At 44.8% G+C, this 22,709-nt stretch overlaps 1 protein-coding gene across 1 annotated transcript in view; it reads right to left on the minus strand.

Annotated features, from left to right (window-relative positions):
• SRRM4 (serine/arginine repetitive matrix 4) overlaps positions 1 to 22,709 on the minus strand; it is a 286,526-nt gene that overhangs the window by 37,770 nt on the left and 226,047 nt on the right. The window contains exons 7-10 of the mRNA XM_073790099.1: positions 16,178 to 16,324; positions 7,239 to 7,325; positions 4,466 to 4,537; positions 1,643 to 1,669 (exon numbers count right to left, since the gene is read on the minus strand). Coding sequence (XP_073646200.1) covers positions 1,643 to 1,669; positions 4,466 to 4,537; positions 7,239 to 7,325; positions 16,178 to 16,302 — 311 coding nt within the window. The 5' untranslated portion in view covers positions 16,303 to 16,324. The remainder of the gene's footprint in view (positions 1 to 1,642; positions 1,670 to 4,465; positions 4,538 to 7,238; positions 7,326 to 16,177; positions 16,325 to 22,709) is intronic.

Here is a 22,709-nt window from a genome sequence, read left to right on the forward strand (position 1 = left end):
TCAGAGCAGTTCCTGCCAACGTTTTCACCCAGTGGGTTCAGCTAGACACACCAGCCCACACGCACAGACTGGGGATGGGGGACGGAGGATGCTAAGATCAGCTCTGGTAGCTTCACAATAACAGCAGTAGCAAAGGTCATCATATCTGCCATGCTTTGAGGCTTTCTTATCAGGTAAGCGCTGTGCTAATACCTCTTGGCAATAATCTCATTTCATTCTCCCTACAACCTACGGGCAGTGGCACATTTAATAAGCACTCATTTTCCAGAAATAGAAACTGAGCCTTAGACGGGCTAAGGAACTTGACCAGGATCACACAGGTGAGCTGGAAAGTGGCCCGAGACCATGGGTCCCCAGGGCCCGTCCTCTTGACTGCTGTCCAATCAATTTCTAAGAGAAAAGAATGGAATATCCAGGGAGCTGCTCTAAAGCCTCGTGAAGTTGGCAGATTCTGAAACGTTCCGCTCGTGAATATTCAAGTATCTGTTTTCTTTTAAAGTCACAGTACTGGGGTGTGGGCAGAGTGGACAATTACGACTCAGGGTCCCAGCATCATCAAACAGAGGCCCCAGACGGCAAACACTATTTGGTAGTTCAAGCCAGACCGGCGTCAGAGGGGCACCAGGAACGTATCACTGACCTAAGTCCTGAGAACGAGAAAATTTGATTTCACCCAACTGAAATCGCACCTTGACATGTGTCTGGGACTCAGCCTGGGAGGTGGAGAGCCCAGGAGCTCACTGAACGATCCAAATTCACATCCTGGCTCTGCTGCTGAGTCGCTGTGTGACATCAGGCAGGTTACCTCTCCTCTTGAAGACCCAGTTTCCTTGCCCTTAAAATGGGGCCATTGCTCAAGCTGTTGGGCTGAGCGGATGGATGACACTGGTTATCAGTGTCTACTTGTTCACCGAATGGATCAAAGGCCTTTGCACTCTGCCAGCTGCTGGAACTGTGCTATTGTTATTTTGGAAGCCACGGAAGGGTGTCCTGACCCTCTATCTGGCAGATTTGGGTTTGAGTTTTGGCCCTGCCACCTTCTGACCGTGTGTCTGTGGACATGCCTGCCACACCTCCTGAGTCTTAGTTTCTTCATCTGTAAAATGGAAATAATAAGGATATCCACCGCACAGCGTTGTGATGGGGATTAATGGAGATTAAATACACACACGCATGGAAAAGGCTTAGCACAGGATCTGGTTTATAGCGAGTACCCCGCAGGTGGCAGCATTACGTGTGCTCACCCCGTGCTTCTGGCACTCGGCCTCTGTCCCTTGGCCAGGACCTGGGAAGGCTTTGGTGGCGTGTCTGGGGCTGATGCTTCTCTACATGCCCCAACCCAAGATTTCAACCAACGGTCAAACAAACAGACGCTGGCAAGGGTGGCGAGACCTGCCAGGGAGAGGAATCGGTGGGAGCTGGTCCGGCAGCAGCCACCTGGCCTGGGGGAAACCGAAAGTCTGGCTTGGAACTTTCGGGGAAACCAGATCACGGCCTTCATTTCAGAGGAAACTGAGGCCCAGGAAGATGAAGGGGGCGTGAACGCAGAGGTAGAGGCAGAGAGCTTGACCCTAGATGCTGCCTACACCTTGTTAGGAAAGCAGAAAGCTAAGCAGGTAGTGAGAGGCAACAAGACGCTTACCTGTGCCTTCTCTTCTTGGAGAATGACCTGATTGAGGGAAAAAAAAAAAAAAAAAAAGGAAGAGAGAGAGGGAGGAAGGAAAGGAGAGAGACGGGGAGGGAGTGAAAGAGAGGAAGGAAGAGGGAAGAAAGGAACGGAGGGAGGGAGGGAAGAAAATAAATGTGAGTCTGAAGTTTCTTTTCCCGGGATGGATGTATCGGTGCATTTGTGACCAGGCTACAAGGGGATGGGACACCTGGCAAATCCTCCTCCTCTTTTAGATTTGAAGATCATATGGGAAACATTGGTTTGCATTTTGAATTTCCAGGTCAAAACCTACCAGTGTTTTAATGCTCACCCAAATTTGTCAGTAAGCCTGTCCTGGAAAAGGTTGCATGAGGGGGGCCAGAAGAGAGTCCCTCTGCCTCTTCCCTTCCCCCGAGTCTCACTTTGGTCTTTTCTCTCCCTAGTTATAGATTCTTCATCATCATCATCATCATCATTTTCATCTTCATGGGACAACCGACTTCCACATGTGGAACTCTTTACTGGTGGCCAGGCTCCGTGCTAAGCATGTCTCACATACAATCTCATTCAATCTCTTCCCCAAACCTGTGAAGTACTATTAACAGCCATTTAACAAAGACACTGAAGCTCAGAGACGTTAGTTAAGTTGCCAAGGGCCACACAGCTTCACCTATGTAACCCCGATTCATTCTTCAGAGCCCCACACAGATGTCATCTTCTCCTTGTAGCGTTTTCCAATCCACTCAGGCTGGTTTGGTGCCTCCTCTCTGTTCCCGCAAACCCTGGGTGAGCTTCTGAGCTTAGCCTCACTACGGTACAGACTTCTGCGTAATATGACTACCACTTTCCCCACTAGAACGTGAGCAACTTGAGGGCAGGGACTGGGTTCTGGTCACTGTTCTGTTCTCAGGGCCCTGAATCCTAATTCGTGACACACAATATGTATTCAATAAATAGATGTGAAAAATGGGATATATATATATATTTTTTTAACCCTGAAGCCTTAGTTAATTGAAAGGGAGAAAAAAAAGCTCAATGCATCCTCTACCCCTACATCCCAGCTCCAAAAAGTCAACCATCACTAAGCAAACATTTCAAGAACTTGGAGAAAATGGACTAGAATTAGAGCGATGCTCAGTAGATGAGGGTTTGGGAAGAAGTGGCGTCTGTATTTCCCCCTCCTAATTCCCCATGTTATGGTCCTTCTTCGCTCTAAACCTCCAACAACCCCTGGGCCAACTGTAGCCCCCAGAAAGAAAGCCTGTTTCTAACCCTCTGGCCTAGTCTCTTTCCCGTGAGAAGAAGCCCTTGAGTAAGAAGCCACCTGGCTCCCAAGATCCTTATAGAAAAATGCTCGTGCTTCGCATCCAACCCCTAAACTGGGACAAACTGCTCAGCACAGGAAGGTGACGAGAGGGCAGTCTGCGGTCACAGGCGGGCCCTGCCTCGACCCAGGACTCTGTGTTGGGGAAGCTTCGAACACCAAATTAGCAACATTGTACAACTGGTTTGCGCCCACACCTTGTCTTGAGCACAAACCCAGAGAGCATCAGTTGGCGTGTTTGGGCAGGTGGTGGACATAATCGGTGAGACGAAACTGAGTTGAGACCTTTCTGGCAACAAGGGCTGAAAGGCAACCACACCCCTGGGTTGGGAAAAGCCACGTGGGGGCTACTTTGAACGAGAGGGTGAGATGCGGCGGGGAGGGGAACCCAAATGGCCTCTTACCTTTTGTTCTGCTGTGATGGTTTAATTGCACAAATAATCCACCACCCGTGTAGGAAAATTGGAAGATACAGATAAGCAAAAATAAAATATAAACCACTCTTTCCCTGTCATCCACAGCCAACCACAGCAAACACCTGAACTTACCAAGATAGCTTCAAACTCTCTGAGCCCAGGGGGCCACACAAGCTCTTTGAAATGTGTGTAGATGGAGGGGAGCAGGTTAGGTGGGGACAGTGCGGCACCTCCGCTCTGTCTAAACGCCCAGCAACTCATCAGATCCAGCTGATGGCTGCCTGTGGGAAAACTGGTCCAATGAAGAGAGAGCTTCTGATTTTACAAAGGAGCAGGAAAGCTTTGATTTTTGTATTGTGAAATCTTTCAATTATAAAATGTTGGCTCGGCCCATTAATCACAGATTTGAGACCTCTGGCATATAGCCTTCCTGTCTTTTATTTTCCCCATAAGCATACGTGTGTGTGTGTGTGTGTGTGTGTGTGTGTGTGTACATGCACTTGTGTATAGTGAGCTCCTTTGGGACTGTGTGTCCAGTTCCTAATGCCCCTTAACCACTGTCCACAAGGGTGTATGATCCAGAAGCCATGTTTCACAGGATCCCATTCTCTAGGACATAGTTGGACCAACCAGAAAGGTCTCTCCTTGGGAACTTGGAATAAGGAACAAGACCGAGAGATACAGGATCTTCCTGTGGCTGGGTGGGCAACATGAAGAGACAGGAACAGGGTGCAGGGTCCACGTCCCCCTGTGTGCACTAGGGGGTTCGGCTTGGGTTGTGTCAGCTTTCCATTCATCGGTTCTAGCCCCTCACTGAGGCCTGGCTGGTCCCTGAGACATTCCTGTCTCCTTAGAACAAATCCCCCTCTGGCCTGAGTTAGCATTCGTGGGCCTCTGGTCCTTGCAACCAGAGTCCCAAGTTAGACGAGATACAAATACACGACAACACGTAGATGAGTATTTTTTATAACTGAAATGATAGGCTTCCAAATGACCTTTCAGTGCCATCCACTGTCAGCTCCACCCTCACCCCAGCGGGAACATCCCTGTTTATTTGCAGAGGAGGAAGGACAGTACCTGTGTCTCTTATGTTTCTTGGAACTTTTCTTCTTCTTTTTCTTGACAGGCGATGGGCTATATGATGGGGACCTGCCGGAGAGGGGAGACACACTTCAGAGGGAGGCTTTGAGGGCCAGGGTTGGTTTCATAGAGACCCTTCTCCAGCCCCCAGACATGCCTCAGGTCTTTCAGTAACACACATCAAGGATGATAATTTGTAGAGTTAGTTTGCATTTGTTTCAAATGTTACCATGTGTTTTACTACAGGTATTATCTCATTTAATCCTTCCACACACTTCTTAGGTAGGTACAATTGCTACCCTCCCTTTTCAGACAAAGAAAGCGGGGTTCAGAGAGGTAAAGTGACTTGCCCAAAGACACACAGTTAAGAAGGTGGGTGAGCTGAGATTCAAACTGAAGACTCACTGATCCCAGGGGCTTTGCTCTCAATCACTATAGCACCCATAGCTGCCCTCCTGGTCAGGCCATAAGTATTTATTTTTGTCTGCTGCCCTCTTCCAAAACTGCACATACTTTAAAGGTCTCTCCTCTGCTCCACCCTGTGTCTCCCTGGTAAGACCAAACCCCTGCAGGAGACCTTGCCAGGATGCACTCAGCACGGCGGTGCCATGAAGGGGTAACCCGAGAAACAGAGATGCCCTAGGATCATGATTATGACTCAAGGCTGATGTTCGGGTAACCCGAGTTCCAATTCTGACTCTACCATTAATTTATAAGTCACCTCAGGCATGTCACTGCTCACTCCAAGTCTCCTGTTCTCCCACTGATAAAATACCAAGGTTGAAGCGTATCAGGAGCTGCAAACTCAATGCCAACACAGGCCTGCCTCTCAGATAGCTTAAATGGATGCAGCAGGTTGCCGGGGGGTGGGGGGGAGAGCAGGGGAGACAGTAAGGAGTGGTGAGGCCTGTGGTGAACCAGAGAGCACCTGACCCAGGGGTATGGCTGCTTCTCAGATCAGCTGAAGGTCCAAGGTAGGAATGCAGGCCTGGGCTTCTAGAGCTCCTGCCTTTTGAATAGAAGTTGCCAGAAAAACATATTTTCGTATGACATCTCCTGGCTTTAATATATGGCCACCAATTAAAAAGACAAAAAACACTTTGCAGGTCAAATAAAACATGTCTGCAGGGGTTATGAAGGGTTGAGAAACAATCGGACTTAGGGAATCATAGCACTTGTCCCCAAAGAGTGCTCACTGGACATACTGACTGACTGAATGAATGAATGATGGGAGCCTGATCCCTCTGGTTTCCTTCTTTGACGTGTTCTCCTGTCCATACCTAAAATCAGGAAGCTCAGGCCACTTACCCCAATTCCACCCCTCGCCCTAGAATGGCTGGAACTCAGGGTCTTCATTCACAGTCCCCTCTGGGTCCTCTTTGGGCCTAGCCCCTTAGAACTAGGTGAAACGAGTGTGGAGGGAACAGGGCCCCAGAAAACCTCGAGTTAGGGCCTGAGTCATCCAGACTCTGCTCTCTGCTGCCCCCTGCAGGCTTCTTCAAATACTGCCTCCAAGGTTTGCTGGGATTTTTAACTCGCCCCTCTAAGGAACATCTCTTTGACCAGCCCTTGGGGTGTGGAACACTGAACCTGCTTTTAGTCTAGGGATTGACAGCCTAGAAGAAACTCCGGCAATATTTTTAAATACAAAAAAATTAAAAGGTACTGTACATAGAAAAACCTCACAGGGTACAAAAGAGTCAATAGCTGGCCAAAAATATAAAGTCCATTATCCTTGGCATTTGCGTGTGGTGGAAGCAACTGAGGAGCCTGGAATCAAGTGTCTGTAGGTTCTGTCACCTACTCTCTGAGACTTTATTTTCTCATCTCTAAAATGGGGATAACAGCTATAAGAGAAATGAGTCATGGTGACTAGAGTTGACAATACTGTACTGCTAAGAGACTAGATCTTAAAAGATCTCATCACAAGAAAAACCATTGTAACTATATGAGGTGATGGATAGGTTAACCACAGTTACTGTGGTAATCATTTAGCAATATAAACATATGTCAAATCATGATGCTGTAACCTTGGACTAATACAATGTTATAGGTCAATTATATCTCAATAAAACTGGGAAAATTTTTTTTAATAAAAATAAAATGCGGGGCTTCCCTGGTGGTGCAGTGGTTCAGAGTCTGCCTGCCGATGCAGGGGACACGGGTTTGTGCCCCGGTCCGGGAAGATCCCACATGCCGCGGAGCGGCTGGGCCCGTGAGCCATGGCCGCTGAGCCTGCGCGTCCAGAGCCTGTGCTCCGCGAAGGGAGAGGCCATAGTAGTGAGAGGCCCGCGTAGCGCAAAAAATAAATAAATAAATAAATAAATAAATAAATAAATAAATAAAATGGGGATAATCCTGCCTGCTAGATCGTGGTCAAGCGTAATAGAGATCATGGAGATCACAGTGCTTAGTACAGCCGCTCACATACGTAAGGTCTCCAAAAATAAATAAATAAGTAAATATTCATGGTCATAACTATGCTTCAGACTAGTCATTTACTATGTGCCAGACACTGAGACAGCTGCTTCCACATCCACTTTCTCACCTAATTCTCATAAAACCCCAAGAGGCAGGTATTTCTACCATTTTATAGAAGTGGAAACAGGCTCAGAGAGGTGAAGTGACCTGCCTAAGGTCACACAGCTAGTTAAGAGGCATAGAGGGGATCTGAATCCCAGGGGAGTCACTGTCTGACTCCAAAGCCCTTATTACCCCTCTTTTGTCCATTCCCCCATCTTCAGTGTTCCATGTCCCTTGGGGCCCTCACCTCCTTCTCTTCTTCCGGGTAGCTTTCTTCTTTTTCTTCTTCCCCCTGGAGGAAGGGGGTGGCGTCAAGTCTTTGCCTTGGGAGGCACTGAGGGGAAAACAGAACTGGGTATTAGAGGACACAGGGCTCCCCAAACCCCCACTCAGGGCTGTTGCAGCTGGGAAAGGATCCAGTTCCTTCGAGGGTGAAGGACCCATAGTGAATACTTAATTACCATCTCATGGCTGATTTGGTTACACTTCAGATTAAATGCCTCAAATAAGGAGTTAATGCTGACCTAATGAGACAGATGCTGTACGTTACCCAAACATCAATTGATTAGTTAAATCAGAGTTACAGAGGTTAACTGCTCCTTAATAGATTTATTATTGAATTTGCAAATGGCTCACCTTGGTAAATAAATCAGTTTTTAAATAATTAATCGGCAATTCAGCACCCTCTCTCCACAATACAACGTGTCTGTAGTTCCTGCTGGAAATTAAATAGGAGGCAGAAGGTAGGTTAAGTAACAGCTGATTATTAAAACTATATTTGCCAAGGTCCAATGTAAGAAGATACATTTCTTATATGGCTTCACGGAACCTCAAAAATCTCCACTCTTCAGGAATAATTATTTGCTGTTCAATTAAATTCAAAGGCTCAGGCTGCAGTTAAATGAAGTCAAGTTATCTCCTTTTATAATTGGGGCAGGCTCCCGGGATTTTTTTTAAAGCACTATCCCATGGCAAAAAGATATGGTTTTGGATGAAAAACTGCTTGGGAATTGAAACATGCCAACCCAGCTGAACCTCTTTGGGAAAACAGATTATTAATAAAATGTTACTGTCATTATTAGTAACAACACAGCTACCGTTTATTCACTTATTATGCACCAAATGTTTTATATACTTTGATGCTCACAAAAGCACTTTAAGGGTGTTACGATTTTTTTTTAACATCTTTATTGTAGTATAATTGCTTTACAATGGTGTGTTAGTTTCTGCTCTACAACAAACTGAATCAGCTATACATATACATATAGCCCCATATCTCCGCCCTCTTGCGTCTCCCTCCCACCCTCCCTATCCCACCCCTCTAGGTGGTCACAAAGCACCAAGCTGATCTCCCTGTGCTCTGCGGCTGCTTCCCACCAGCTATCTATTTTACGTTTGGTAGTGTATATAAGTCCATGCCACTCTCTCACTTCGTCCCAGCCCACCCTTCCCCCTCCCCGTGTCCTCAAGTCCATTCTCTACATCTGCGTCATTAGTCCTGTCCTGCCCCTAGGTTCTTCAGAACCATGTTTTTTTTTTTTAGATTCTATATATATGTGTTAGCATACGGTATTTGTCTTTCTCTTTTTGACTTACTTCACTCTGTATGACAGACTCTAAGTCCATCCACCTCACTACAAATAACTCAATTTCGTTTCTTTTTATGGCTGAGTAATATTCCATTGTATATATGTGCCACATCTTCTTTATCCATTCATCTGTCGATGGACACTTAGGTTGCTTCCATGTCCTGGCTATTTTAAATAGAGCTGCAATGAACATTGTGGTACATGACTCTTTTTGAATTATGGTTTTCTCAGGGTGTATGCCCAGTAGTGGGATTGCTGGGTCATACGGTAGTTCTATTTTTAGTTTTTAAAGGAACCTCTATACTGTTCCCCATAGTGGCTGTTTCAATCTATATTCCCACCAACAGCGCAAGAGGGTTCCCTTTTCTCCACACCCTCTCCAGCATTTGTTGTTTGTAGATTTTCTGATGATGCCCATTCTGACCGGTATGAGGTGTTACCTCATTGTAGTTTTGATTTGCATTTCTCTAATGATTAGTGATGTTGAGCAGCTTTTCATGTGCTTCTTGGCCATTTGTATGTCTTCTTTGGAGAAATGTCTGTTTAGGTCTTCTGCCCATTTTTTGATTGGGTTGTTTGTTTTATCAATATTGAGCTGCATGAGCTGTTTATATATTTTGGAGATTAATCCTTTGTCTGTTGAGTCGTTTGCAAATATTTTCTCCCATTCTGAGAGTTGTCTTTTCATCTTGTTTATATTTTCCTTTGCTGTGCAAAAGCTTTAAAGATTCATTAGATCCCATTTGTTTATTTTTGTTTTTATTTCCATTACTCTAGGAGGTGGATCAAAAAAGATCTTGCTGTGATTTATGTCAGAGTGTTCTTCCTATGTTTTCCTCTAAGAGTTTTATAGTGTCCGGTCTTACATTTAGGTCTCAAATCCATTTTGAGTTTATTTTTGTGTATGGTGTTAGGGAGTGTTCTAATTTCATATTTTTACATGTACCTGTACAGTTTTCCCAGCACCACTTAGTGAAGAGGCTGTCTTTCCTCCACTGTATATTCTTGCCTCTTTTATCAAAAATAAGGTGACCATATGTGCATGGGTTTATCTCTGGGCTTTCTATCCTATTCCATTGATCTATATTTCTGTTTTTGTGCCAGTACCATAATGTCTTGATGACTGTAGCTTTGTAGTATAGTCTGAAGTCCGGAAGCCTGATTCCTCCAGCTCTGTTTTTCTTTCTCAAGATTGCTTTGGCTATTTATGGTCTTTTGTGTTTCCATACAAATTGTTCTAGTTCTGTGAAAAATGCCATTGGTAGTTTGATAGGGATTGCACTGAATCTGTAGATTGCTTTGGGTAGTATAGTCATTTTCACAATGTTGATTCTTCCAATCCAAGAACATGGTATAGCTCTCCATCTGTTTGTATCATCTTTAATTTCTTTCATCAGTGTCTTATAGTTTTCTGCATACAGGTAGGTCTTTTGTCTCCTCAGGTAGGTTTATTCCTAGGTATTTTACTCTTTTTGTTGCAATGGTAAATGGGAGTGTTTCCTTAATTTCTCTTTCAGATTTTCCATCATTAGTGTATAGGAATGCAAGAGATTTCTGTGCATTAATTTTGTATCCTGCTACTCTACCAAATTCATTGATTAGCTCTAGCAGTTTTCTGGTGGCATCTTTAGGATTCTCTACATATAGCATCATGTCATCTGCAAAAAGTGACAGCTTTACTTCTTCTTTTCTGATTTGGATTTCTTTTATTTCTTTTTCTACTCTGATTGCTGTGGCTAAAACTTCCAAAACTATTGAATAATAGTGGTGAGAGTGGACAACCTTGTCTTTCTCCTGACCTTAGAGGAAATGGTTTCAGTTTTTCACCACTGGGAATGATGTTGGCTGTGGGTTTGTCATATATGGCCTTTATTATACTGAGGTAAGTTCCCTCTATGCCTACTTTCTGGAGGGTTTTATCATAAGTGGGTGTTGAATTTTGTCTTGATGAGTCTGGCTAATGGTTTATCAATTTTGTTAATCTTCTCAAAGAACCAGCTTTTAGTTTTATTGCTCTTTGCTATCATTTCCTTAATTTTTTTTTCATTTATTTCTGATCTGATCTTTATGATTTCTTTCCTTCTGCTAACGTTGGGGCTTTTTTGTTCTTCTTTCTCTAATTGTTTTAGGTGTAAGGTAAGGTTGTTTATTTGAGATGTTTCTTGTTTCTTGAGGTAGGACTGTATTGCTATAAACTTCCCTTTTATTACTGCTTTTGCTGCATCCCATAGGTTTTGGGTTGTCATGTTTCCATTGTCATTTGTTTCTAGGTATTTTTTGATTTCTTCTTTGATTTCTTCAGTGATATCTTGGTTATTAAGTAGTGTACTGTTTAGCCTCCATGTGGTTGTATTTTTTACAGATTTTTTCCTGTAACTGATATCTAGTCTCATAGCATTGTGGTAGGAAAAGATACTTGATATGATTTCAATTTTCTTAAATTTACCAAGGCTTGATTTGTGACCCAAGATATGATCTATCCTGGAGAATGTTCCATGAGCACTGGAGAAGAAAATGTATTCTGTTGTTTTGGGATGGAATGTCCTATAAATATCAATTAAGTCCATCTTGTTTAATGTATCATTTAAAGCTTGTGTTTCCTTATTTATTTTCATTTTAGATCTGTCCATTGGTGAAAGTGTTAAAGTCCCCTACTATGATTGTGTTACTGTCAATTTCCCATTTTATGGCTGTTAACATTTGCCTTATGTATTGAGGTGTTCCTCTGTTGGGTGAATAAATATTTACAACTGTTATATCTTCTTCTTGGATCGATCCCTTGATCATTATGTAGTGTCCTTCTTTGTCTTTTTTAATAATCTTTATTTTAAAGTCTATTTTGTCTGATATGCGATTGCTACTCCAGCTTTCTTCTGATTTCCATTTGCATGGAATACCTTTTTCCATCCCCTCACTTTCAGTCTGTATGTGTCCCTAGGTCTGAAGTGGGTCTCTTGTAGACAACATATATATGGGTCTTGTTATTGTATCCATTCAGCCAGTCTATGTCTTTTGGTGGGAGCATTTAATCCATTTACATTTAAGGTAATTATCGATATGTATGTTCCTATTACCATTTTCTTAACTGTTTTGGGTTTGTTATTGAAGGTCTTTTCCTTCTCTTGTGTTTCCTGCCTAGAGAAATTCCTTTAGCATTTGTTGAAAAGCTGGTTTGGTGGTGCTGAATATTCTTAGCTTTTGCTTGTCTGTAAAGGTTTTAATTTCTCCGTCAGATCTGAATGAGATCCTTGCTGGGTAGAGTAATCTTGGTTGTAGGGTTTTCCCTTCACCACTTTAAATATGTCTTGCCACTCCCTTCTGGCTTGCAGAGTTTCCGTTGAAAGATCAGCTGTTAACCTTATGGGGATTCCCCTGTGTGCTATTTGTTGCTTTTCCCTTGCTGCTTTTAATATTTTTTCTTTGTATTTAATTTTTGATAGTTTGATTAATATGTGCCTTGGCGTGTTTCTCCTTGGATTTATCCTGTACGGGACTCTCTGTGCTTCCTGGACTTGATTATTTCCTTTCCCATATTAGGGGAAGTTTTCAAGTATAATTTCTTCGAATATTTTCTCAGTCTGTTTCTTTCTCTTGTCTTCTTCTGGCACCGCTATAATTTGAATGTTGGTGTGTTTAATATTGTCTGAGGTCTCTAAGACTGTCCTCAATTCTTTTCATTCTTTTTTCTTTATTCTGCTCTGTGGTAGTTATTTCCACTATTTTATCTCCAGGTCACTTCTCTGCTCTTCTGCCTCAGTTACTCTGCTAATGATTCCTTCTAGAGAATTTTTAATTTCATTTATTGTGCTGTTCATCATTGTTCGTTTGCTCTTTAGTTCTTCTAGGTCCTTGTTAAACGTTTCTTGTATTTTCTCCATTCTATTTCCAAGATTTTGGATTATCTTTACTATCATTATTCTGAATTCTTTTTCAGGTAGACTGCCTATTTCTTCTTCATTTGTTAGGTCTGGTGGGTTTTTACCTTGCTCCTTCATCTGCTGTGTGTTTTTCTGTCTTCTCATTTTCCTTATCTTACTGTGTTTGGGGTCTCCTTTTTGCAGGCTGCAGGTTCATAGTTCCTGTTGTTTTTGGTGTCTGCCCCCAGTGGCTAAGGTTGGTTCAGTGGGTTGTGTAGGCTTCCTGGTGGAGGGGACTGGTGCCTGTGCTCTGGTGGATGAGGCTGGATCTTGTCTTTCTGGTGGGCAGGACTGCATCCAGTGGTGTGTTTTGGGGTGTTTGTGACCTTAGTATGACTTTAGGCAGCCTCTCTGCTAATGGGTGGGGTTGTGTTCCTGTCTTGCTAGTTGTTTGGCATAGGGTGTCCAGCACTGTAGTTTGCTGGTTGTTGAGTGGAGCTGGGTCTTAGCATTGAGATGGAGATCTCTGGGAGAGCTTTCATCATTTGATATTACATGGAGCCGGGAGTCTCTGGTGGACCAATGTCCTGAACTCAGCTCTCCCACCTCAGAGGCACAGGCCTGACACCTGGCCGGAGCACCAAGACCCTGTCAGCCACACAGCGGCAGCTCTGTCCCTCACTGCGCCTCCTGGGTCATGGCCTGCTGCTGCTGAGCCTGTGTCCTGCTTCTACCTGTGGTAACCCAACGGGAGCACAGGCAAGCGGACGGTCTCGAGAGGGTCTGCTGCTGAATGCTGGCCAGCCTCGTTCTCGTCCCTCGTCCCGGCAGCAATCCAGCAGCTGCAGTCGGGTCTCCTTTCTAACAAATCCTAAAGGGGTACTCAGATGACACCTTGTAGAACTTTCTGGGGATCAGGGTCAAAGAGCCTGTTAACATAGTGGCGACTGCTAGCTGTTACTTCCGAAAGGACGCTCGTGCGGATTGGGGTCTCCGTCAGGCACGCCATCTTGGTGCTATGATTTTTACTGTCTCGTTCTACAGGCGAAGAAAACCAGGTTCAAGAGAGTTGAACTGTCTTGCTCACAGCTGCACAGTAAGGAAGTATCCGAGCTGGAACTTGAATCGAGGCCTGTGTGATTCCTAGCCTGAGAGCCTTCCCATGAAACCAGCTGCCTTTTCACACTTGTTTGTGTGGCTGATCTTTCGGAAGTTTCTCAACTCTTTACGAAACATCATAAAATGCTGCCATGATTAATTACATTCTAAGAATCTGGTATTTACAGTTAGTAGAAAAAAACGATACAGTGATTAGAATATATGTCAAGGTCTCCGCATTGTCAGCCAGTACAAATCATATAGCCATATCTAGAACAGTTTCAAGAGAGTCACCTTTAGCAGGTTAAAAATAAAAATCATAGGGATTAAGTACCTAGCTCGTTAACTACACTTACGTGTTATATAAAGCACAAAACACAGCACACATACCCGGGAAGCAAACAGGCCTCTTGTGTAAGCACGGTAAGCCACTTCCAAATTTCTCCTTCAACGAGGGATTGACACAGAGTAAGAGCCTAATAAACATTTGTTGAGTGACCAAATGAGGGATGAATGGATGAAATAATTTAGACACGTGTTAAATCATCTTGTTTCATATAAACACTTCCCAGTGTAACAGCTGCTAGGAATTTGAGAAAAACTGAAAACATTTAAGGCATAAATGCTTAAGGAGAAAGAAAAGACCTTTGAAAAATGTGTCTTATAAAATAGAGAAAGATTTTATTGTTTCTGTCAATTACTGTCACTTCATTCTCATACCCCAGGGTCTCAGGGGAGCAAGGTTTGGGAACCACTATCCTAAACTCAGATTTAAGTGATGAGATAAAACCCAAAAGCCCTACAGAGAAAGACAAATATCATATGATATTATTTATTTGTGGAATCTAAGAAAATGATACAAATGAACTTATTTACAAAACAGAAATAGGCTCACAAACATAGAAAACAAACATGGAGTGGGGTGGGAGGGGGGAGATAAATGAGGAGTTTGGGATTAACATATACACACTATATATAAAATAGGTAAACAACAGGGACCTACTGCATAGCGCAGGAAACTAGACTCAATATCTTGTAGTAACCTACAATGGAAAAGAATCTGAAAAAGAATATATATATCTGAATCACTTTACTGTACACTTGAAACTAAAACAACTTTGCAAATTAACTATACCTCAAAAAAAAAAACTGGTAGAAAAAAAAAAGCCCTTGAATCTGGATGGATTTGATGTCTGTGAGGGGGGTAATTAACCCCCTCCCTAAATCCCAAATGCCTTTCCTCTACGTCTTTTCCATGCACCAGTCTCCCGGGTACGCCCTTGAACACAGTGGGGTGCTAGAGCCAGAATAGTGGCTAAGTGCACCACAGTGACATAAGGGGCGGCTAAACACGCAGCAGTTAAGTATGCAGCGGTCACATATACAGTGGTTCACTACACAGTGGTCAGATACACGGAGGGGAAGTATGCAGCCATGAAGAATGCTGGCTCCAGAAACGGACACACTTGGATTTGAACTACTGCTCTATTACTTCCTAGCTGGGCGGCCTCTATGAGTATCACTTTCATCATCTGTAAGATGGGTATAAAACATGAGACCTGTGTCCTAAGTTCGTTACAAAGAACGAGGGAGCTTACTTATGCGATGTGCCCTGGACCAGCACGGAGCAAGTTACAGTAAATGTAGTGTCTATTATTATAATTATTATGATTTTGATTATCACTAGCAATAGGTTTATCATCAATATTGTGGTTTTTACTCACGTCAGAAAGCAGGTCACAGATAGGGGAAGGGAGCAAGGGGCCTGGACACTCTACAATCGAATGGATGACACAGCATCATTTTTAGATTATCATGTCCAGAACCTTCTCTTTCGGCTCCGTGAGACTCCAACTAGCATCTTAAGGTCCTCTTATATACCAGGCTCACTGTCAGAATCTGTGCACACCTGATCTGATTTAATCTTCACTCGACTTTGAGAATTAGATCTCAATATCCCCATTTTATAGTTGTGAAAACTGAGGCTCACACAAGAAAACAAACTTGCCCAAGGTCACTCAGTTAGTAAGTGATGGTGTGCAGCTTTGAACACAAGTCCCTACAACACACTAAGTCCCCTTTGGCTGTCTAGGAGTCAATGTTTTGAAAGTATGGAAATTCCCTTCCCCTCCCCTTCTCTCTCCATCTCCTTCAGCCTCTTATGGAAACATTTTTTCTTCTGTTTCCTGGGGAAAATCCTCCAGAACCGATGTTGAACTTCACTTCTTCAAGCTGATAGGATTAACTGTTTCCCCCGCATTGAAATCACGGCTTAACTAACTAAAGCCTGTAGCTAGCCTGGGTAGAGGGCACCCTGGGTGGAGAAGCAGACTTCATCCATGAAAGCTGCTCTGGCTTCCTAAGCCACTGCCTCAGGATTCAGGCTCTTAACTAGAGACCCCTGTTCGTAAGTCTCAGGGGTCTATGAGTCCTCTGAAATGGGACACAGAACCTGGGGAGTATTCTTGGCATTCATAGCTTCCATCTAATTCTCAGATGGGTTTTCATCTGATTTAAGGATCTCAAAGAGGAACTTGCAAAAGCGAGAGAGGAAGAGTGGTCAGAGAGACAAACTTCATTTCTCCAACCTCAAGTTGAACTTCCCTGTTAGATTGAAGAGGGGAGCGGGGGCAGGGTCTCACCTGTGTGCTCTGGCAGGACTGGCCTCCTGGCAGGCTTTGCCTCTCTCCCAGCTGTTGGGGCCCAAGACCTCAGTGGCCAGAGGCTGGCTCAGCTTTTCCGAGGGTCCATCCTGAGCTGGGACCATGGGGCTGCTCTGGGGTTCTGTCCTATAGGGGAGGAAATAAGGAGGCAAAAGTGTTAGGATATGACAGAGATTCTTACTGTTTATCAAACATTCATAGATGTCAGAATATTTCCAACCTCCCTCGGAGTTAAGTTGGGGCCGTATCATCATCAAGGGTCAATGGTCTCTGAATGGGAGTGATGTGTATTGTTTCCAGTTTGAGGCAGTAAGATCTGTGTGTCATCTCCAGCTCTCTCTCCCTCTGTCACAGTGACTTTGGAGGCCACACATTCCAAAAGGTGAAGCTACTTGATGGAGGAGAGATGCCTGGACCACATCAGACTTTGCATGACAGAAATAAGCCTTAGTTAGGTTAAGCCACTGAGGTTTAGGGACTTACTTGTTACTGCAGCATAGCCTAGCCTAACCTGATTGAATCACAGGGAGAGGCTGGAAACCAGCATTTTACTTCCTTCCTCAAGACTTAACTGGAGGCCAAAGCAGTATAGGATTAGTTCAAACTCTCCTTTGCCATTTCGATCCCACTTTTCTGCCTTATCTGTGTATGGCACAGAGACAGCTTCATTTAAACACTATCTTCACGATTTAGTAACTCTAGGTCCTGGGATCAGTCCCTCGACCTCTCTGAGCTGCAGTTTCCTCAACTATAAAATAGGGAATAATATCAGTCCATATATTGTTGAGTTGTTGTGAAGATAAAATGAGATAATACAAGCAAACAGGAAGGCCTAAGAAACATCATTGCCCTTTCCCTTTACTTCTCTGTGAACCAAAGCTCCCATCTGGTGTCCTTAGCAGGTGTGAGCATGCCTACTTGGGACGGCAGTTCCCATGAAGGCCTGAAGTTCTCTTCTCTGCCTCTGAGATGAGGTCCAAATAACACAGGGAAATTACCTGCGTCCCACCTCCTTCTCTGAGTCCCAGAGAGGGAAAGGAAGTTGCTTAGTTACTCAGTCTTTGAAGAAGCTGTCACTCAAGTCTCCTGGTTCCTGTCATTCAGTCAGGAGTCTGAGAACCACAGGTGGCTCTGGCCCCATCCAGCGAGCATCCCAGCCTGCTCACCCTGCCTGCAAATCCCAGGTCAAGCATCGATCAAAGGCATTAGCATTTCTCCTGCACCGAGCTCCTGCAGCCAGCGCATCAAGATTGGTTTTATGACTCAGGATGAATACATTTGATAAGCCCCCTGCTCCTTCGGGCTGCCAGGAGCGCAGGCCAAGCCTGGTCAGTATTGAAGGAAGGGCAGCAAAACACATCCTTCTCTGTCAGCCGCTGATCGGTGCCTCTTTAGAAGCAGAGCTGGGGGATACTTCAAGCCCAGGAAGGATGGAGATTCTAGGCGGGTCCGCCCAGCCCTCCTCACTGCCAACTCCATGCTACCAGAACTCCAGTTTTCCCTGCACCTCCCTGCAGCCCTTCTCCCACGATGAGGGTTCCATTTCCATGCCTGTGTTCCCTCCAGTCTATCTGTGTGGAATGCTGCCCTGGCTCTTTTCAGATAACTCAAAGCTTGCAGTTTCTGCCCAGCCTCCAGCAAGGTTTGCCTCTTGCCACACTTGTCCTAGGCAAGGCTAACCCAACATTCACTAACGCCTATTCCCTGAGTGCGTGCAGTGTGTCCAGGCCAGTTCTAAGACCGGTGATGCAGTGAACAAGACACAGGTGTTCCCCAAGATTGTGGAGTTTAGATTACAGATGGAAAAGCAGGTAATAAACACACAAGAAAGTAACAATATGGCTTATTTGTTGGTAATAACTTATGGAGAGAATAAATCAGTGGAATGGGGCTAGGAAATGGGAGCAGGTGACTGTTATTTTGTATACAGTAATCAGGGAAGGCCTTTATTAGGAAGTAACAAGAGAGTGGAGACTTGAAGGATCAGAGACTAACCTTGCAGTTTGTGTTGGTTTTAAAATGTGTTCACAAATTCCTTGACACTCATACCATCAAAAGCTGAATCCTAGAAGATGTGGTATATATACGATGGAATACTACTCAGCCATAAAGAAGAATGAAATAGTGCCTTCTGCAGCAACATGGATGGACCTAGAGATTACCATACTAAGTGAAGTAAGTCAGACAGAGAAAGAGAAATATCATATGATACCACTTATATGTGGAATCTAAAACACCCGATACAAATAAACTTAGTTACAAAACAGAAATAGACTCACAGACATAGAAAACAAACTTACGGTTACCAAAGGGGAAAGCGGGGGGAGGGAAAAATTAGGAGTTTGGGAGTAACAGATACACACTACTATATAGAAAAGAGATAAACAGCAAGGACCTACTGTATGGCACTGGGAACTATACTGAATATTTTGTAATAACCTATTTGGGAAAATAATCTGAAAAAGAATATCTATATATGTGTGTGCGCGTGTGTGTGTGTGTGTACACACACACACACACACATATGATGGAATCACTTTGCTGTACACCTGAAACTAACACAATATTGTAAGTCAATTATACTTCAAAAAAAAAAATAAATTTTAAAAAGAGAAAAAAAAAAAAAAAGCTGGAGCCTAACTTCCCTCCCTGTGAATACTGGATGGGCTAGTGACTCACTTTTAATGAACAGACCGAATTAAAAGTGATGAGATGTGACTTCCAAGACTAGGTCATGAAGGCAACTTCTGCCTCTTCCTCTTGGATTGATCACTTTGAGGGAAGCTGGTCGCCATGTTGTGAGGACACTCAAGCAGCCCTGTGGAGACGCCCATGTGACAGAACTGAGGCCTCCTGCCAACAGCCAGCACTATCAGCCATGTGACTGAGCCACCCTGGAAGTGGGTCCTCCGGCCGCAGTCAAGCCTTCAGATAAGACAGCAGCCGTGGCTGACATCTGACCACCATCTCATGAGAGTGGTGAGTGAGTCAGTCACCCAGTCAAACTCTTGACTCACAGAAACTGCAAAACATAACTGTTTATTGTTGTTTTAAGCCACAAAGATTTGGAGTATTTTGTTGCTCAGTAATATACAACTTCTATACAGGTATCCGCAATCAGTGGAAGTATGTTCTAGGCAGAAGGAATAGCAAGTTCAAAGACACCTGGCATATACAAGGAATAGCAAGCAGGGGTTAGAGTGATAAGAGGACAGATCAGAGATGAGGTCTTTGATGGGACCTAGGAATCTGTATTCTTAAAAAGTTCCTTGGGGGCCTCTGATACTGTGCCAGGTTTAGCAAAGCCTGGGCTACATAGGTCATGGAAGACCTTTGGGTCCCATGCGGCTGAGATGGGTGATGTGGTCTGGCTTACATTTCAGAAGGTTCTCTCCACGGGCTTCGGACACTCAAAGGAAGGGAAGAAAGAGATCGGGAGACTACTGCAATGACTTAGTGATCAGCGAGTTTATCAATGGACGCGTATTGCCCAGCAGAGTCTTGAGTTGGACACACACACAAGAATGGAATTTTGGACTTTCTGGAGCATTACAGGAAACCAAGACACAAATATGTGCCTGAGGCAACCTTGCACTAGGCAGAAACTGAGTCGATGTGAGGAGTTTGGCAGTGAATAAATACATGACAAATAGTGCTGCCATTGGATGGAAGGTCTCAGTGACTTGTGCTAATAGAGGCGTGGGTTATCCCCAGTGCAGGGAAAGCTGGGGGTACTACTGCCAGGCACTGGCGGACAAAGCTTAAGGCAGGGACAGTGCCTCACCCATCGCTGCCAGCAGCAGGGTGGAGAATCAGGGATGGAAACCCTGACAATGGTTTGATGAGGAGAGCGGTATAATGGAGCTGCTGCAGCTTATAGCTTAGCTTGACGCTCCCTGATGTGGTAGTTCTTTTTTTTCCCAATAGCACTGGCTTCCCCTTGCTGGTGTTGGGTACCTCACCTGGGATTATAACACAAACAAAAACAGAATTGATTCTACCAGGCTGACAGGGAGTGGTGAGGGAAAGATGAAAGGAATCCTTCCTAATGTAACATTTAAGATTGTTTAAATGTGTTCTAATACTTTGCTTCTTAGTTTTTTTAAAACTGAAAGAGACTCAGGGATCATGTAGTCCAGGCTCTGCTAAACATGCCACAGTATCAGAGGCCCCTTAAGGAACTTTAAAAAATACAGATTCCTAGGTCCCATCATAGCCATAATAAATCAGAGTTTCCAAGGATGAAACGTGGGAACCTGCAACTTAAAGAAACATCCCAGGTAGTTCACCTTCTATTAGGTCAAGAATAAATCCAAACTGATTACTGGGATTAAAAGGCTCTGAATGACCTGGCCTCTGTCCCTCTAGACCCCATCTCCTACCCCCTCCCCGTCCCTTACTCTGCTTTGGCCACATGGCCTTCTTGCTGCTCCTCAGATGGAACAGGGCCCTTACTCAGAGCCTTTGCTCTTTCTGTTCCCTCCACCTGGTATGCTGTTCCTCCTCCAGCTATCTGCATTGCCGGCTCCTTCTTTTCACTCAAATGTCACCTCCTCGGAGAAGCCCTCCCTTATCCCCTTATGTAATCGTGCTCCTCTCATCACCGGCCACCGTCACAGTGGCTGCTGTGCCTTCCCTCCTTCACAGGACTTGTTACTATTTGAAATGACCATTTTACATGTTTATTTGCTAACCGTTTGTCTTCTGGACTAGAATGTAAGCTTCCTGAGTGTGGGAACTAGTCTCTTCTCTCACCACCGAATCCCCAAGGATCTAGTGCCTGGCATAGACAATGCCTCCTTACTCAGGAAGCATTTGTTGAATGAATGAATTTACAAATCAATTCTGATGACCAATCTCATGTGAGAACCACGGGTCAGATGCAACCTCTCCTCACATATAAAGAAGCAGAGGTCCAGGAAGAAGGACCAGTCTGAGGCCACACAGCACTTCAGTGGACTCAGACCTCAGCCATGGTACCTCCACCCCCGTAGCCCCACCCATCTTCCTTCTTTGCCTCCAGCTTTGCATCTTTGCAGGGCTTTAAGAAAAATTCTGTGTCCCATCCTTGCTGAGGAGTACAGGCAGCTGCCTCGTTTTTTCCACGCAGCTCTTTGATGTTGCATTAAAAAAAAATACTTAAAAGAAGGCGAGCTCTTCAGGGGACGGCTAAAACAGAGAAGTCAAGGGCCAGTGCACTCCACTTCACAGAAGGAGGGAGGGAGGCACAAGTGCTGCATTCCTCAAGGCCTCCCGCTCAGTTCCTGCTAATCAGCGACCTGGAGCTTAGATGCTGCTCTCCGTAGTCATGGCAACCAGCAGATTCACAGCCTGTGATAAGAGGGCTGAACTTTCTGCAAAACTCTCCAAGATGACTGGCTCCCTAGCTGCTTCCCTGCTTCCCCCATCAAAGCTCCTGACTCCAACAAAGTGTTCACTCAGCCGGTTGGGTGCCTCGGGCACTAGTGTGAGTTAAACACCGTTTGGGGAATCAGAGACAAACAGCGGTGGAGGGGAGTGAGGACGCCGACCCTGCCCACCTCTGTGCAGAATGAGGAAACTGAGGTCCCAAGAAGAGAGGAGTCTTGCCCAAAGCCCCAGGGCGACCCACGTCAGAGCTTCAGCTTGCACTGTGGCCTTCCGACCCCCAGTCCAGTACTCTTCCCACGTCCTTTGATCAAAACAACAGCTGGCATTTATCAAGCACCTACTCCGTGCCAGACACCGGGCTAAGCCCTTCTCTGCGTCGTCTCATGTAAGCTTCCAGAGAAACCCAGGAGCAGGCATGGCCACCCCCACTGTACAGATGGAGAAATTGAGACCCAGGGGTAGTAAATGGCAAGAGCACCAGAGGCCCTGCTTGTTTATGAGAATCAGCTGAGAAAAAAGGAGAGCAATCTGGAAAACACTTTGAAAATATAAGGAAATAATAAGTGGGGGCATAGGGTGAATGTTAGTAATTTCCCTGTACGACAGGGATTTTTGCCTCATGTGTTTGCCTCTGGCCTGAACCTTACATTCCACAAATAGAAGTGGCACTTGGCCATTAGATTCGGGACATCCCTGACACTTACTTTCCCCGTCCCACTAATAGCTTCTCCTGGGTGTAGAACACTTGCAAATCCAGCGTCTCAACAGATGCTGACAAGGCTCTCGGCAAGGTACTCAGTTTGGTGAACTTATCCCCGTTACTCACACGAAGACACTGAGACCTGGGGAGGCAAAGGAACTTGCTTCCCATCCAAGATTCTTGTTCTACACTTGCATCCAGGGCTGTGAATGATCCGCCCTTGTCCCTGCACTTAGCCAGACACCTACTGTCTCCCCGTTTCAGTAGACAATGAAGGCGCAGACCCCCAGCTCACGAGTCCAGCAGAGAACCCAAGGTTTATCGCTGGGCTGAGCCAGCCCTTGGGGAAGATGGATTTGACTAATTTGTGCCTTGGCTACCGGGGCTTCAGTCTGGGTCCTGTTAATATGCCGGCCTGACGTCTCGGTACCAAGGCCTTTT

The sequence above is a fragment of the Tursiops truncatus genome, chromosome 13 (genome assembly GCF_011762595.2).
Source record: "Tursiops truncatus isolate mTurTru1 chromosome 13, mTurTru1.mat.Y, whole genome shotgun sequence".
In the NCBI taxonomy this organism is placed as follows: domain Eukaryota; kingdom Metazoa; phylum Chordata; class Mammalia; order Artiodactyla; family Delphinidae; genus Tursiops; species Tursiops truncatus.